General features: G+C 33.7%; 1 protein-coding gene across 2 annotated transcripts in view; it reads right to left on the bottom strand.

Annotated features, from left to right (window-relative positions):
• DYNC2H1 (dynein cytoplasmic 2 heavy chain 1) overlaps positions 1-17,219 on the bottom strand; it is a 293,258-nt gene that overhangs the window by 163,263 nt on the left and 112,776 nt on the right. For both annotated transcript variants that reach the window (XM_087433636.1, XM_004427391.3), the window contains exons 64-69: positions 14,383-14,481; positions 12,901-13,024; positions 5,511-5,674; positions 3,477-3,596; positions 2,787-2,921; positions 1,077-1,220 (exon numbers count right to left, since the gene is read on the bottom strand). In XM_087433636.1, coding sequence (XP_087289762.1) covers positions 1,077-1,220; positions 2,787-2,921; positions 3,477-3,596; positions 5,511-5,674; positions 12,901-13,024; positions 14,383-14,481 — 786 coding nt within the window. The remainder of the gene's footprint in view (positions 1-1,076; positions 1,221-2,786; positions 2,922-3,476; positions 3,597-5,510; positions 5,675-12,900; positions 13,025-14,382; positions 14,482-17,219) is intronic.

Genomic DNA, 17,219 nt, shown 5'->3' with positions numbered 1-17,219 from the left:
GAGATGTAAAAAAATAATTCACTGAAGAAATATAAATGTAAAATAATCCTATATTTATCTTACTAGTGATCAGACTTACAAGTACAATGAAATATTTTTCAATTACCTAATAGGACAATTATTCAAAGATATATAATCTCCATTGTTGATTAAGGTGTAGATGGAAGAAGGCACTCTCATTGCATCAGTTTAATACATCAATAGCATATATTTCCAAAGGATAATTAGACAATATTTGTCTAAAGGCTTACAAATGTGCATTTTTGCCCCAGCCATCCAAATCTAAGAATTTAACTAAGAAATAATTGGAGAAGCGAAACACTGAAAACATAAAACCATAAAGGTCTGTAGCTGTTTCAAAACATAACCCCCAAATTCTTTCACACTCCTTCCATCAAGAGGTGAAGTCTATTTCCCCAACTCCTTGAATCTGAGTAGGCTTGTGACTGCTTCAACCAACAGAATACAGCAGAAAAGACACTGAACCCGGGCTGGGTTATAAAAGGTGATTCAGCTCCTGCTTTGTTCACCAGAATATATATGCTTGGCACCCCAACACTTAATATGAGAAATCCAACTACTCTGTACTGCGAGGAAGCCAAGCCTCACGGAGAGGTGCTGCAGTCAGCAGTCCTAGTCATCAAGTCCTCCCACCCCAGGGAGGTATGTATCCCCATTATCTAGAATAATACCTCACACATATCACAGCCTCAAACAAGGATATACAATGAAATTTTAAATATTGTTTTTTCTCGCTAATGAGATCATGTGGATAATTTCTTATCTTTATACCTTCCTGAATCATCTGATTTTTTTAATGATCATCTATTACTTATTAATATATACGCAGAACATGAATCATTTCCATTAAGAAGAATGTCACATTGTGACAGTTTGTTAAGAACATAAAACACAATTAAGGAGCTGGTTTCTTTTAAATATAGTTTAAAATTGTTACATGTGGTCTATTCAAACAAAATTCTAAACAAGTTTTCTCAGGAAATTATTATTATAAATTAAGCACTTAGAAAAGTGATCTCTGTTACTCAGTTTCAGCTAGAAGGTCAACAGCATACCTGCTTGTTTTGCAGAGCTCTCTGGAAAAGTCGGAGAAATGCAGCCAAACTAAAACGGTACATGTTATTAATTTTGGACAAGTCAGAGATAATGAAGTACATCTTGCTGGCACTCTCAGCCAGAGGAAGATAGGCATCCCGCTCCTGTGGATCATTGGTTGAGGGGAGAAAAACACCTTAGTACTAGTGCTTTACTGCCACCTACAGACCACTATGCACATATCTAGCCACAGCCTCACTATTTCTACATACATAAAACAAATGAAGATGACGATTTATAGACTTTTATAACTAAGGGAATAGCATTATCTAGTTTTTCTTATTTTTATGAAACTAAGGGCAATATATTTTAAATATTGCTCTACCCCTCAGATTACAGAGCTAGAAGTGGTTCATGGGTTGATCTTAATGAGGACCAAGAGTTTGCATTAGGGAAAAGAGGGTAAGACAGAACGTAAACAGTTGTGATCAGAGAATAAATGACGCAATTTTACATTTCAAAAGAGAACCAGTTTAGGTAATGCAAGAGGGCACACTACTAGGCTATCCCTGCAGAAGAGAAAACTTAGAACTATGAATCTAGTGTGTGGGACTGCTGTCAACAAGAACACTGATGGACCTGGAGTAGAGAAGAAGACTGTACCGGGTGTCCACATTAATGCAATAAGGCACCTAGCATTGTTCAACATAAGCACAGAAAGAGCCAATACCCATAGGGGTTTTCATTCTGACTGAAGGTAAAGAGTGATAAAAATGAGAGGATCATAGGATTAAATGGCTTCAAGGTTCTAAATGAAACTCTGAGAAGGTTCTCCATGTCATTCTGATCAGAGCACCAGGATTACAAATATGATATTGGTAAAATTATGTGTGTGACTCAGCAACACCTGTTTAGAAAGAGAAGGCACAGAAAGTTCAAAATCCTTTTGGTGTAGAATGACAGTCATGATGTGTGCCAAGTTTAGCCCTGGTAGAGAAGGTGGGGTGACTAAAAAGAAAATTTGGAAAAGTCATTGAAAGTGAATGAGAAAGAATTAAAGGATGTCAATGAGGGCCCAGGTCAGGTTGGAGCCTGGGAATTCATAGTAACATTAATCTGCTTGGTTATCTGATTTACTTCAAGCAAAGCTCAGTCACTAGAATGTAGGAGAGGAAAAGATATATTGTACTGATATAGGATTGGAATTGTGCAAAAGAAAATATCCAAAAAACAAAGCGACAAAAATTTTAACCATTTGTAAGAAAATAGTTCAGATCATCACGATCATGGGGTCCAGGATGAGTAGAAAAGAAAAATGTTTTTAATGGGAAAAATAGATTATAACCCTTTCAATTAATATACTTAACTTGCGTTAACTTAAGAAAAGTTCCAAAAATGGCAAAGATGCTTTTAATAGTCATTTTCAATACACTCATTTTCAATTTCAGAACAAAACTGCAGCTCTAGAACATTAGATAATGTTATGCCAGAAATCATTAGAACCCAGCAAGGTATAGTGACCAGCCTTATCCTTAGTGCCCCCAACCAACATCTTATCACACTCTCTACAATAATAAGAATCAGATCCAAGGCTCTGGTCTTTTTGAATAGCTTTCTTTTTTTGCAATCATTGTTCCCCTGAAGTCCTGATTCTAGATTCTGATTTCTAAATCATATTAACAAAAGTTTAAGAAAACATGATATAAGAGCACAAAGAAAAAAATAATTACTTGATCAAGGGAAATTTGGAGTTTGTAAGATTCTTTAAGTGACTCTTGAATAAGTGCACTACTTGCTTTTGTCTGATTCAAAGATTCAATCAAATCCTTATTTTCCAAAATATTGCCTTGTGACGTAGCAAGTGTCTGTAGGAAAAATTAACAAAATAATATATTATCATACATATTAAAATAATCAATTAAAGGAAGTCCATATTAACTATCATTAGTTTGAAGACTATGGGAACTTATGTTATTTTAAAAGAATTTCAACATTTCAAAGCCTATAAGAATAATATAGTAAATCATTATATGATACTATATCATCAAAGCATTGCATATGTATTAATTTTATCAATCTAATAAAAATAAAAACTACTTAAAGTGACAGATTAAATCATAATTTCATGCTACCTTTTAATGCTTCTTGAAATTCTGAGCATGCAATATATAAATATTAAATAATGTAGTATAAAGACAATATTAAAAATTGCTGTCTTAAACATTACTCTTTAAAATCTTATATTCTAAAATATCTTTTTTCTGTTTGAATTTTGATTTTAAGATATATATTGAAATGTCTTTGACATAACCAAAAACATGCTGAAGGCACTATTAATTTTTTTAAAAAAAACAATATTGCTATTTATGTTCATTAATGAAAAAAAGTAATAAAAGATATCCTGAATAACTAAATTTTACCTCTAAAAGAGATTCTTCAAGCTTGGCTAACTGTATTTTCTTATCTTCTTCCTGTTGTAACAGTTTTGTTTTCTGTTCCTCTAAATCAGGTTTCTCATGCTGAATAGTTAAAGCCAAAAGCTTAAAAAAAATTTTTTTAAATCAAGGTTATTCTAGTGATAAGGTTCAAACAAAACAAAAACTTCCCACAAACAGGCCCTGTGTGTCACCAAATATTAAAAGTATTATGGTAGTATGTACCTCATTTGATTCTTTCTAGTTAAACATATGAGACACCTTCACAATTACTTCTGACAAAAAAGAGGCCAAACAAATAGTTAAACTGATTGATAAAATTTTAAATCTTATAGGATAACTGTAAGAAATTTCATTACTTAACATATCAATATGTAACGTAGATCTAAAATTAGATTAAATATATAAAAACTATGAAAGCTAGTATTTTTCTAATGGTAAGTATTCACATAAGGAAATAAAAAGATATCTTACTTAAAATACTGTATCATCAAAATCACAATGAGATACCACTTCATACCCACTAGGATGGCTACAATTAAAAAGATAATAACTAGTGTTGACAAGAATGAGGAAAAAGTGGAACCTTCATATATTGTTGGTGGGAAAATAAAATAGCTCAGCAACTTTGGAAAAGTTTGCCTCTTCTTCAAAATCTTAAACATGGAGTCACCAGGTGATCCAGCAATTCCACTAAGAAAACATTGAATTGTACGCTTTTACTGAGTTAATTTTATGGTATGTGAATTGAATCTTAATGAAGCTCTTAAAAAATGTTATGTCAAATTCTTAATTTTGAAACTTTAAATTAGGAAATGACACTGGCATGTCATAAAATATATAATTCAAAATCTGCTGAATAAGTATCTTCACTTAGATTTTGTTAGATCTAAATAGCCCCTTTCAGCAATTATAGGGAGAGCTTCAGATAGAAGGAACACTTTTGTCAATTAATTCTGCCAAGTTTTGAGTAATCTGTACACTGTTTTATTTATAAGAAGTATCAAGTAAGTCAAAAGATATTGTTCATAAAAATATATGTTGCGAGCCATACAGTATGGTAAAAAAAAAAAAATATGTTAAATGGAAATTTTTAAAAATTACAATAAAGTAAAATTGTAGCAAATATACATGCTATCATATAAATCAAAAGAGGAAAAATCTACTATTGTTAGGTGAGTAAAAATAGGATAACAGTCAAAAAGTCAACAGTCATCATATCTTTAAAGAGAAAAAAAAATGAGTGAGGAAGTATATAAGTAAAAGTGTGGACATAAAAAATCATTTTGAGGGGCCCGCCCCGTGGCATACTGGTTAAGTTCGGCATGTTCCGCTTCAGCGGCCCGGGTGTGCAGGTTCAGATCCTGGGCACAGACCTATACCACTCGTCAGCCATGCTGAGGCGGCGACCCACACACAAAGTAGAGGAAGATTGGCACAGATGTTAGCTCAGGGCTAACCTTCCCCAAGCAAAAAGAGGAAGATTGGCAACAGAAGTTAGCTCAGGGTGAATCTCCTTCACCAAAAAACACCCATTTTGAAATTCATGTAATAATTCTAAACTGTAATAAGCCATACACAAATAAAGTGAATCAAAGATGCATATGTTCTAGTAGGAAAAAAAATGTTAGATTGGGAATCAAAATCCCTAAACTAGCTGAAGAGGTCAATTAAATGCAATTTTCACAATTAAAACTTCAGTTTTCACAACTAAAAAAATAAAGTAGCTGATCTTAATCTCTATGATTTTTCCATCTCTCACATTCTACCATACATGACAGAATTTAGACTGTAAAATTAAAGTTATACCAAAAGAAGCAGCAATTTGACGTTAGCAACAAATGTACGTCTAACACAAATGATAAATGAAATAAACCAGAATGCTTTACTCTAACTTGCAAGTATATTTTCAAAAGTTTAAATGCTCATCGGTTTAACAAAATAGCTTCCCACTCAAAATATCTGAGTGTAGAAAGTTACAAAAGATTTCTAAGGTAAATTATGATTGTCCGTGTATACCTGTCCTCGTAATCCACTTCTTGTTGTAGTAAAGTTAACCTCAGTAACGATGGAGGCTGCATCCGGCGGAATAAAGGGATTTGGGTTTCTTGTTGACAAAAAAAGGCGGAATTCTTCATTGTAGTCAATGATTTTGTCACCTATTTGTACCACATAACGTGGGCCTATTTTTTTTAAAATAACACAATTAGTTGGACTGAATATTCTGTATTTTGCTACATGACATTAAAAAATATAATTTTCTAAATGTGGTATATATATACAATGGAATACTACTCAGCCATAAAAAAAGACAAAATCGTCCCATTTGCAACAACATGGATGGGCCTGGAGCGTATTATGTTAAGTGAAATAAGCCAGAAAGAGAAAGACAAACACTGTATGATCTCACTCATATGTGGAGTATAAACCAACATATGGACAGAGAAAACTGTATTGTGGTTACCACGGGCAAGGGGGGTAGGGGGTGGGCAGAAGGGGTGAAGGGAGACATATATATGGTGATGGACAAACAAAAATGTACAACCCAAAATTTCACAATGTTAAAAACTATTAAAACATCAATAAAAAAAAATATATATATATAATTTTCTAGTATTTCTAAATAGTTTGTATTATAAGCTTTTCAATAGAGTCCAAAAGATAGCAACAGTTAGGCTACTCAAGATACTATTAACCAGAATGCTCTATTAATCAGTAATGATGCAAGGAAGGATAAATAATATTCATTAAGGTGATCCTAGGATACTGAAGCATCAAAGGAGTATCTACTTTATTCAGTGTGGTTTTAATGTTAACTATAGGTTTCATATTCCAAATTTTTCTAAAATGATTGATAATATACGACAAAAAATAGAAACTCTCAATTACATATTATTCTCTATTTCTAAACTCATCAGTTAAAAAGTGTTTATTGTACTAGTATTTAAGATATAATAGTTAAAGACAGAATGAACTGGTAAAAACCTAGGATTATCAACACATGAGTAATTGCAAAGATACCCATTATTAACATCAAAAAGAATTTATTCAGAGCCAGCCCTGAGGGCCTAGTGGTTAAAGTTTGGTGGGCTCTGCTTCAGCGGCCCAGGATTCGGTTCCCAGGCACGGAACCACACCACTCATTTGTCAGTAGCCATGCTGTGGTGGCAGCTCACACAGAAGAACCTGAAGGACTTACGACTAGAATATACAACTATGTACTGGGGCTTTCGGGAGGAAATCAAAAAAAAAGAGAGAAAGATTGGCAACAGATGTTAACTCAGAGCAAATATTTTCCAGCAAAAAAATAAATAAAAAGAAAAAAAAAAAGAAAAAAGAACTTATTCAGACTGCCATACACAAATGATTCATGACAAAAAGTTAAACTAAGAAAAAATCACGCTCTGCCTCATAAAGGATGTAAATGAGTACATTCTAAAATTAAAAAATGATGTTCATTATACAACATATAGAGAAAAATGAATCAACAGTGATATCCACAACTTACAATTTTAAACTGACAACAAATAATTGATTTTTTAGGTACAAAATACACATTATCAAAGATTATTTTCAAAGGTTAAGAAAAACATTGTAAGGAATTTTTGAAAACCCTAGAATAGATTTTAAAATTTTACCTAAAAACTTTTTTAAGTTAATGTGAAAAGAATTCAATAAGCACTGTATGAAAGAAGATATACAAATGTCCAAGAAACAATATCAAAATTATATTGAACTTTAATCATTAGCAGAGAAATACAAATTTAAAAGCCCAATATAATACCTCTATGCCAACTGGAATGGTCAAGAAATCTTAAGCAGGATAAATGCAAAGAAAACCAATCCTAAGGACACCACAATCAAATCACTGAAAACCAATGACAAAGAAAAATTTTAAAGCATCCAATGAAAAATGACACATCACTTACAAAGAGCAACAATAAAACCAGCAGGTGATTTCTCAACAGGAATGACATAAGCTAGAATAAAAACTTGAAAGTGCTAAAGAAAATAACTGCCGACACAGAATTGTATGTCAGGCAGAAAAAATAAAAATTCTTCAAAGAAGAAAAAGAAGTTTGTTTCCAATGGGCTTTCACTAGATAAAACACGAAAGGAAATCCTTCAGACAGAAGAAAAATAATGCAGATGGAAATGAAGAGATAATGGAAATGCTGAGAGAATTTAAGAACACTAGAAAGGGTAAATATGTATAAATACAGATTTTAAAAACAATAATCGTAACATCATATGGAGCATGACAATGTATCACAAGAATAACGCGAAGGCAGGCAGGGGGTGTAAGAGTTAAAGTGCAGTACTGAGAAGTGGCAAAATATTTATTTGTATTAAAATAACAAGTCAAAGATGTATATTGTTATTTATGGGTAACCATTAAAAAATAATACAAAACATTTGATTAAAAAATCAGGTTAACTAGTAAACTATATCAGTTATTGCATGAATTGGTTAACTGCATTAAATTACATTACAAATATTAAGACTGCGTGGTGAATGAAAATGCAAAACCAAATGACACACTGCTTATCAGAGACATGCTTTATAAAACAACACCAACAGAAAACTGAAAGTAAAACAATGGCAAAGTATTACCATGCAAACATTAGCCCCTCAGAAATTATTGTAACCCTTCTAATATCAGACTCTAAAACTTGAGACATTTCTAGAGATAAAGAAGGTCATTTCATAATGATAAAGAAAATAATCAAACAGGAAGATATCACATTTCCAAATATGTATATATCCAAAAACATAGTTTCAAAATATTTACAGCAAAAATTGACAGAAGTAAAAGCAAAACAGACAAATTCAAAAATCATAGAGACTTTAAGATATTCTCTCAATACATGATAGAAAAAACAGAAAAAAAATAAAGATATCAATGATAACATTACAATTAACAAACATGACCTAATTGACTTCAGTGAAAATTAAAACAACCAAGAGCAAAATTCACATAATTTTCAAGTGTACATGGAACTTCTATGAAAAGTAACCAATTCCAGATCATGAAGAAAGCTTCAACAGGATTCAAAAAACTGAATACTTCAAAATAAGTTCTCTGACCACAACGGAGTTAAGCTAAAAACCAGCAACAAAAAAGTAATGAGAAAATCTCCAACTGCCTAAAAATTACACAACAACAAAAAATGCTAAGTAATTTAGAATCATTTAGAATCAAAGAAGAAATCAAAACTTTTGGTATGAAGCAGAAGAAGGGCTTAGAGAGAAATTTATAGACATAAATGCATGCACCAGGAAAAAGAAAAGATTGAATATCAATACATTGAATTTCCATCTCAAGAATCTAGGTAAAAGACCAAATGAAATCTAAGAAAAATAATACGAATGAAATAATAAAGAGCAAAAATCAGTTTAAAAATACAGTAGAGAAAATCAACAAAGTTAAAAGTTGGTATTTTGAAGGGGCTGGCCTGGTGGTGCAAACGGTTAAGTGCGCGCGCTCCACTGCGGTGGCCCGGGGTTCGCCAGTTTGGATCCCGGGCACGCACCGAGGCACCGCTTGTCAAGCCATGCTGTCGCGGCGTCCCATATAAAGTGTTTAAGATGGGCATGGATGTTAGCCCAGGGCCAGTCTTCCTCAGCAAAAAGAGGAGGATTGGCAGATGTTATGTCAGGGCGGATCTTCCTCACAAAAAAAAAAAAAAAAGTTGGTATTTTGAAAAGATTAGCAAAATTGACAAACCCTTATCAAGACTGATCAAGGAAAAAGAGATAAAATTATCAATATCAAGAAAAAGAACACCTTACAAAACCAATACAAATTAAAAAGTTATGACAACATTATATAAAAAACACACCAATACATTTGACAATTTGGATAAAATAGACGAACCTAAATAGACAAACCTAAAAAAAAAATACAACTTAACCAAAGCTGACACATACACAAAATATAGAATACAAAGAAAACAAAATATATCCAATGCTTAAAGGGCCTCAGCTCAGGTTTACTGGCAATTTGCCATGAAAGATAGACCACCAAGAGAAACTGTGCATTGTCTCAGTAAGAAGGTATTGAGATGCTTATTATAGGATTTGGGTTTATGTTAGGTGATTTGGGAATGGTTCAAAGAAAGCGTAGTTTTGCTGGGGCATGGGTGCTATCAGAAAGAGCAGACAATTCTATGATTGGTATCTTAATTTTTATCTAGGAGATGAAAGAAATGAAGTGAGACTAAGTCATAATTGGTAAAAAAGAAGCAGTCACTCAAATTAGCTGGGAGAGGAGGATGTTTGGTTGTTTTTGTGATGTGGAAAGTATTCTTGTTTTTGCACTCAGACATGAGTATGGTCACACAGTGACCCGTCTGATGTTGGTGCTATGAAATGGTTTATGTTCAACAGAACACCATGGCCAAGCTGTTAGAGCCAAGCCAGCTCCCAGCCCACAATAGTCAGGCACTCCATTTTTCTTTCTCATTTATGCAATGTACAAATATAAGCAAAACTTATCTATGTTGTTATAAGTCAGGAATGTGGTTACCCTTGTTAGGGAGAGTGGTAATTAAGGGGGCTTCTGGAGTGCTGATAAAGTTCTATACCTTGACCTGGGTGCTTATACAGGTGTATTCCATTTGTAAAAATTCATAAGCTGTATACTTATGTTTGTGTGTATACTTATGTGTGTGTGTATACATATATTTTTTGTATAAATATATAGACATATATATATTGCATACATATATATATTTCATACATACATATATATATTTCAATAAAATGTTAAAACAGAAAAATAACTGGTTTTCTCTGGTGAGTAGGACTAGTCATGAGGAAGGGAGGGACAGAACACCACTGCCATTTTGTATTATTTGATTTTGTAACTGATGCATGTATTATTTTGATACAACATTTAAAAAAATATTTCAAAGTAAATGGTTTATTGTCTAAAAAAGACCCTTGGGTATCACTTTCACCAAATCCAACTTCAGGGGACCTTGTCAACACCCATTCTCAGACAACGCCATAGATACCGCTAAACCTGACACCAATCAGAGCTCATGGTTTATATTTAATGAGCTCTCAAGAGCCAGAATACAGACTGAAGAGAGCCAAATGCAGATGGCCCCACATCCTACTCTTAGAAAATACTAGATGTACAACTATAAAGTCCAACATAGTCTTAACTGTACAAGTCTTGATTTACATTGGAGTTAACCTACAATGGAATTAATTTTGACCAATTTTTTCTTCTGGACACAAAATCTTTACTGCACTTTAGAGAAATATGAAGACAGAATGACTAGACACAAGTACAAGATTTGGTCTCCTGCTCTCTTTCCAGGGGTAGTCCTAACTTATATGTCTACTACCTTGGTTTCTGAATCTAGATCAGGCTTAAGTACATTTTGTTTTGTTTTCTTGGTCAACATATAGATATTTGGGGTGCTTGTATATAAGAATATATTAATTGAGTACATTCATTGTGATGCCGTGTGACTTCTATAACAATTAGCTGAAGATACAGGAACCATAAAGTAAAAAACAATGACAATTTGAGGAGGAAAGTAACTCGCTCTCCTTTTTTGACCAACACACATTTGAGGGGATTTTTGAACAGTATAAATTTGAGAAGGAAAAGTATATTCGATTCTATTATTGGTGCCTGCTTTGACCTCAGTATATAGAAAGGTAGTTCATATTGTTTAGATTAGGGACACTGGGATATAAACAAAATTGGACACAGACTTTGTGTTTTATGTGGTTCTAGGACAACCATCCTCTGTCCCCAAAGGAAATGTATAATGACAAAACGGCAATTCATGAGGAACTCAACATTCTGGAAAAGGACAATCTGAAGTATACTCAAAGAGGATAACAGACTTCAACTAATGTGACATGAATACATCCAACCCTGGGAGGAAAGCAGAGAAAGTAAGATGAGGGCAGAGATTAACTCTCTTTTCCTAATTCTGAAATAAACGCATTGACCCAAACAACCCTGCGCAACTATCTGGAATAGTGGTTCATAATGTAAACCAATCATGATGTGGAATATATCACTTTCACCAAATCCAACTTCAGGGGACCTTGTCAACACCCATTCTCAGACAACGCCACAGATACCGCTAAACCTGACACCAGTCAGAGCTCATGGTTTATATTTAATGAGCTCTCAAGAGCCAGAATACAGACTAAGAGAGCCAAATGCAGATGGCCCCAAAGGTTCATTTCCACCATACCCCCCTCCATAAGATAGCACAGCAAGAGCTAGCTCAACAGATCTGAGTTAGCACCAATAAAGAACAGACTGAGACCAGAAACTACACTCTGGAAGGTAACTCCAAGTGACAAAGGCAAAGGTCCTGCTACTAGAGTTCTTTTCACAACATATCAACCACTGCCAGGCCAAGCATACCGATTTGTGGCATAATAGGTGATCAACAAATAGTGCGTGCTTTGCTATTTCTCTGCTTTGCGCCAGTAACTCCAATTTTCTATATAAACCTTGTAGTGCTAGCAATGTGCATGGTGTAAGTATGTGTATGTATATGTGTATAAGTACATGTCTATGTATGTATACATATATACTTTGCATGACAAGCTTTTGGAGTTTAAAGCATTACTTTCTATTCGTCTAAGTCTGGGTTAGACTTTGCAGAAAAGAGGTAACATGGCAGTCCTGAGACTGCTATCTTTAGAAAGTCCTGCTTGCAAGGTAGGCCCATAACTGGCATCTGGGAATTTGGATTTTGGGAGGGTTCTCACCATTCCCAGATCACATAAGAGTGGTTCACTGTGCTTAAACTGTTTGCACAAACAATGTGGTTTATGCAGAACATCTGCTTCCCTTTGGGGAGTCTGCAATTTTGCTATGTGCTAGGCAGAATGTGCTTACATAATCAGCCCCCACTGAAAATTCTGGGCTCTGAATCTCTAATAAGCTTCCTTGGTAGACATTTCACACGTGTTGTCAAAACTCGGTCTTGGGGGAATGAAGCACATCCTGTGTCACATCTGTGTCCAATGGAAGAAGACTCTTGGAAGCTTGCACCTGGTTTCTTGACTCCTGACTTCACCCTATGTGCCTTTTCTCTTTGCTGACTGCTTTCTATCCTTTCCCTGCAATAAATCTTAGCCATGAGTGTGACTATGTAAAGTCCTATGAGTCTTCCTAGTAAAACGTTGTACCTGGAAGCAGTCTTGGAGACCTCAGACACAGTGTCTCTTCTATAAAGGCACTTTAAGAATTTGTTTACTTGCTATTACTACTAGACTCTCATGACATTACCATCATCCACCCAAAAAAGTTTCTATTTCCTTACATTCAGCGGCAAGACAAAAAATGGCAAAGTTAGCTATGAAGTCAATTACTTTGGAAATTTCAAAAATAGTTACTTTCTGGAAATTATCAAATATTTACCTTGAGCAACCAGATCTCGTCTCAGTATTGGATAAAGAACAGGTTCTACACCATCCATCTCTTGTATAATAAGGGTTTTCCCAAAACGTACCGCCAACTCAAGAGTTGTGATGAAGTTACTATCCTAAGAGAATAAAAAAGAATACATATTAATTCCTTTATTACCTTAATATTTACAAAGGTCCTTACAAATAATGAGTCAAGATGTTAACAGGAATAACATGAATATTTTAAAATTTAATACGTATGTCAATAATGTATGTCAAATTATTCATGATTGCTTTTTTAGTTATAAGTACTTCGTGACGAATCATTTTAGTTGAATAAATTTCCTAAATAATTTAAATAGACAGACAAGAAAAATAAGAAGTTTCACACTAACAATAAAAAAAACCTTTTAATCTTCTACTATAATTTCAAATTGATGCAGAAAAAAATTTTCAAATTCTATATGCAATAAGTTATCACCCAAGTATAAATAAGAACTATGTTGGTTATGTTCAAAATCAAACATTGAATAGAAGAAGAAAGGCAAGATGATACATTCTAGTAAACTTTTCTTGGTGTGATAGGTCTAGTCACTGTGAAAAGAACCTTTAGACAAATTTCTATAATGATGCAAGAATATTGAGGCTTTCTGGCTAGGAAAAGAGTAGTTTTAAACATCACTCTAGGCCTCCAACTGTGGTTAAGAAAAAATTAAATATTTGGAGTAATAATTATCAAGATCTCCTACTGTAAACCATAAGTGACATTAAAGTATTTTATGTATTATCTAATTTACAATTATTCTTATACACAAATGAGGTAAATACTCCCAATTTATAAGTGAAGTACGTTTTAAAGAGGTAATTTTTCAAGCACCTGAAGAGTATCCATGAAAATTAATCATACATTAGGCCTCAAAAAAAAAAATCCGACCCCAAACATTTCTCAGCAAGATAAATATGACAGTGAGAAGTCACTACCCAAAAGACTATGATTACATTTACCTGACCAATATATCAAATCTTGAGACACATCAATGATGCTCATTGGTGAGTTATAGGAATAGCAAATTATAAGAGGCACTGAGAGAAACTACAAGTATGCTAAAAGTCCAGGAGGCTTTCTCCAACCTAAGTTAGTAACTCTTACTTCTATAGGATCCTATACCTGTGTCTTTAATCATACTTTAGTATAAATGCTTATTTAATTGTCTCTCTAACTTACTAGACAGAAACTGTGACTACTTTGCTCACTATTAAGTTCCCAGGGCTTAGATTAATGCCAAGCACATAGAAGGAATCAAACAAATATTCGTATCCCCTTTTTACAAATGGGAAAATTGAAGCTAAGAGAGCTACATTTCTTTCCCCAGGTCCCACACCAGGTAAGTTATAGACTCAGCTTTGAATCTACGTTTTCTGATTACAGACCCACAGCTCTTTGCACCATAAGGTGCCACTACTAGTTGGTATCTAAACTGTAAGTAATACATACCTGTTGGTTAATAACTTCCAAATGTGAGTCTTTCAAATGTGTCTTTAACCATTCTGTAGCTTGGGAAGAAGGGTCTATAAGAAATGGGCAAACTCGACTCTAGTTCAAAAAAAAAAAAAAAAGATTATACACTTTCATCCAATGGAAAAATGGAAATAATTTCCTAAAAATTACGAATCAATTACTGGGTGAGTTTTTCTCTCAGGTTTTGGAGAAAATAAATATACAACCATAACAAGGAAATAAAGGTGCAGTTTTTAACTGCACCAGAGGCCACAATAATAAATTTTACAATGATCAGGAATTAATATTAAGTAATTACTTACCCACAGTTCAGTAAGTATACTCCTATTTACTGCATAGTAATATAGAAAATGTATATTAATAATATATTAAGCAAGAGCCCTAGTCCCAATCTTATGCCATTTGTACCTCTCTTTTTGGCTCTTAAAATATACAATCAAGTTACTCCCTCAATATATATATTCTATGGTTAAAAATAAACCACAAAAGCCTTAGAAAAGAAGTATGAACTAATCATAAAAGTTTTGCTGAAATAATTATCAATATAATTCTTTATATTTAAGACATTAATTCTTATAAAGCCATACATAGTTAATATTACAAAAGGAGTGCCCTAGAAGAGAAAATTACATAAGTTACAGTTTAAGATCTAATGAACCAGGAACTAAATTCATTACAGAAGACCCTGTACTAATTAAACTCTGAAACAAATAGAAAGTCAGAAACCAGTGAAAATTCCCTATACACATAATGCCACTTAGCAGATAAAAGGAAGCCAATTATGTATATTTATATATAAAAATGATAAATTTAAATATATGTAAATATATCAATAAATGATATGATAAATTTAAAAGTCATCTAATAATCATTACGTAGTAAATCAGATGTAAATGACGACTGACCTAATTTTTCTAAAATTTTCACATTTATTTGAAAACTGTAAAGCAGTTGTATGCTATAACTCACAAAAGTCAAAGTAAAATGAAGACTTAGAACTGAGGTATATCTAATAAGAACATAGATGTTATTTCAGCGACATACCAAGAAGGAGGTGGATGTGGGGACCATCTGCCCCAGGGACCAACAGCATTTTATCAGCAACATTGTTTAAAATTGCCAGCACGTGGTGATAGTAAAGAGCTGACTGATTTGAAACAGCTTTATCATTGTTTTAAAATTCTCTCCAATGTACCCCCTTTTTGCTTGCACCCAGAATAGACTACTCACTCCCCGAACACAGCTCCCCCAGTGTCACACTACTGTATGATCTTCCCCCAGCATCTATTTCTAGAGGTTTCACTTACTGCTCCATCAGAGAAAAGTGCTAGTCCTAGCAAAATGAGGTGGTTGGTAAACAGCCTCTTAAGTATTACTAACTCCTACACCTAGGTTTTAGATCTAATTTTATGCTAGCATTCAATAGCAAACATTTCGCAAGTCTACTAGATTTTGCTTAACCATGAAAATAATTATTTTCAATTTTAAAAGAAGTTCTTACCCATGATTTCAAACCAATGATCTGATGCAGTTAAAAAAAGAGAAGATGATGTTTCAAAAAATCATGTTTTTAGCAAAGAAAATACGCTTAAAATTTTCAAAGAGTACTTTATAAGTTTGTATTCATTCTTATTCACACTTCTCCAGAGAGACTTAGATAAAATCTCTAAGGTATATTCTAGGTTTTTGTTCCAAGATTAAATGTACTTAAATTCTACATTTAACAAATTATAACAGATCCTAAAACGTTGAGCTTTCATTCATTCATGTGTTCATTCATCTACCATGTTGAATAACTACTACAGTAAGACATTGTAAGAGATACAGAAATTAATAAGATACATTCCCTTACCCTCAAATGAGTTTACATCCAATAAAAGGGAAAAAAATGAAAATTCTATAACTAAAGAGTACACAAGATTCTACAGGTGGATCACAGATGTTGTCAGAGGAAGATGCCAGGAAGCAATTCAAGTCAAACTAAGGCAAGAAAGATAAATCGGACTTAGCGTGACAGAGAAGTGAACTAGCATCTCAGGCAAGACAACAGCACGATGGAGAGAGGAATACAAAGCCTGCAAGCATTTGGAAAACTAACAGTAGTTTGGCACAGTTGGAGTAAAAAAGCGTAGGCAAAGATGATGCAAATAAAATGGCAGTAGCAATAGAGGTCTTCCTGATCATGAAGAGCTTCTTATGCCATGTTTAAAGATAATGAAATTTTTATGTTTCAGGCAATGGAAAGTGACTGAAATATTTAATCTAGGGACTATCATGATCCGATTAACATTTTAGAAATATCACTCCAACAGTAGTAAAGGAAGTGATACTGGGGTCATAGGACAAACTGCTATAGTAATGTATTTATTCAGGTACAAAATGAGGAAAGACTAAAGGAATCCACTGGCAGTGGACATGGTTAGAACAGGATAAAATCATAACATATTTGAGAAATAGATTTGACAAGACTCACTGAATAACAAACTGAATGTAAAATTAAGGAGACATAGGGGCCAGCCCCGCGGTGTAGTCATTAAGTTCCACACACTCTGCTTCCGTGGCCCAGGTTTGTGGGTTTGGATCGCAGGTATGGACGTACACCACTTGTTAACCACGCTAGGGCAACCTACATACAAAATAGAGGAGGATTAGCACATATGTTAGCTCAGAGCTAATCTTCCTCAAGCATAAAAAGAGGAAGACTGGCAACAGATGTTAGCTCAGGGCAAATCTTCCTCAACAACAAAAAAAAATTAAAGGGACATAGTAAGAATGACGTGCAGATTTGCAGCTTGCATTACTGGGCCAAGATT

This window comes from Ceratotherium simum, chromosome 7 (genome assembly GCF_057802395.1).
Source record: "Ceratotherium simum simum isolate JZ-2026a chromosome 7, ASM5780239v1, whole genome shotgun sequence".
Classification (NCBI taxonomy): Eukaryota; Metazoa; Chordata; class Mammalia; order Perissodactyla; family Rhinocerotidae; genus Ceratotherium; species Ceratotherium simum.
Note: the sequence above shows the minus strand (reverse complement) of the source record. Positions and strands in the feature narration are given on the sequence as shown.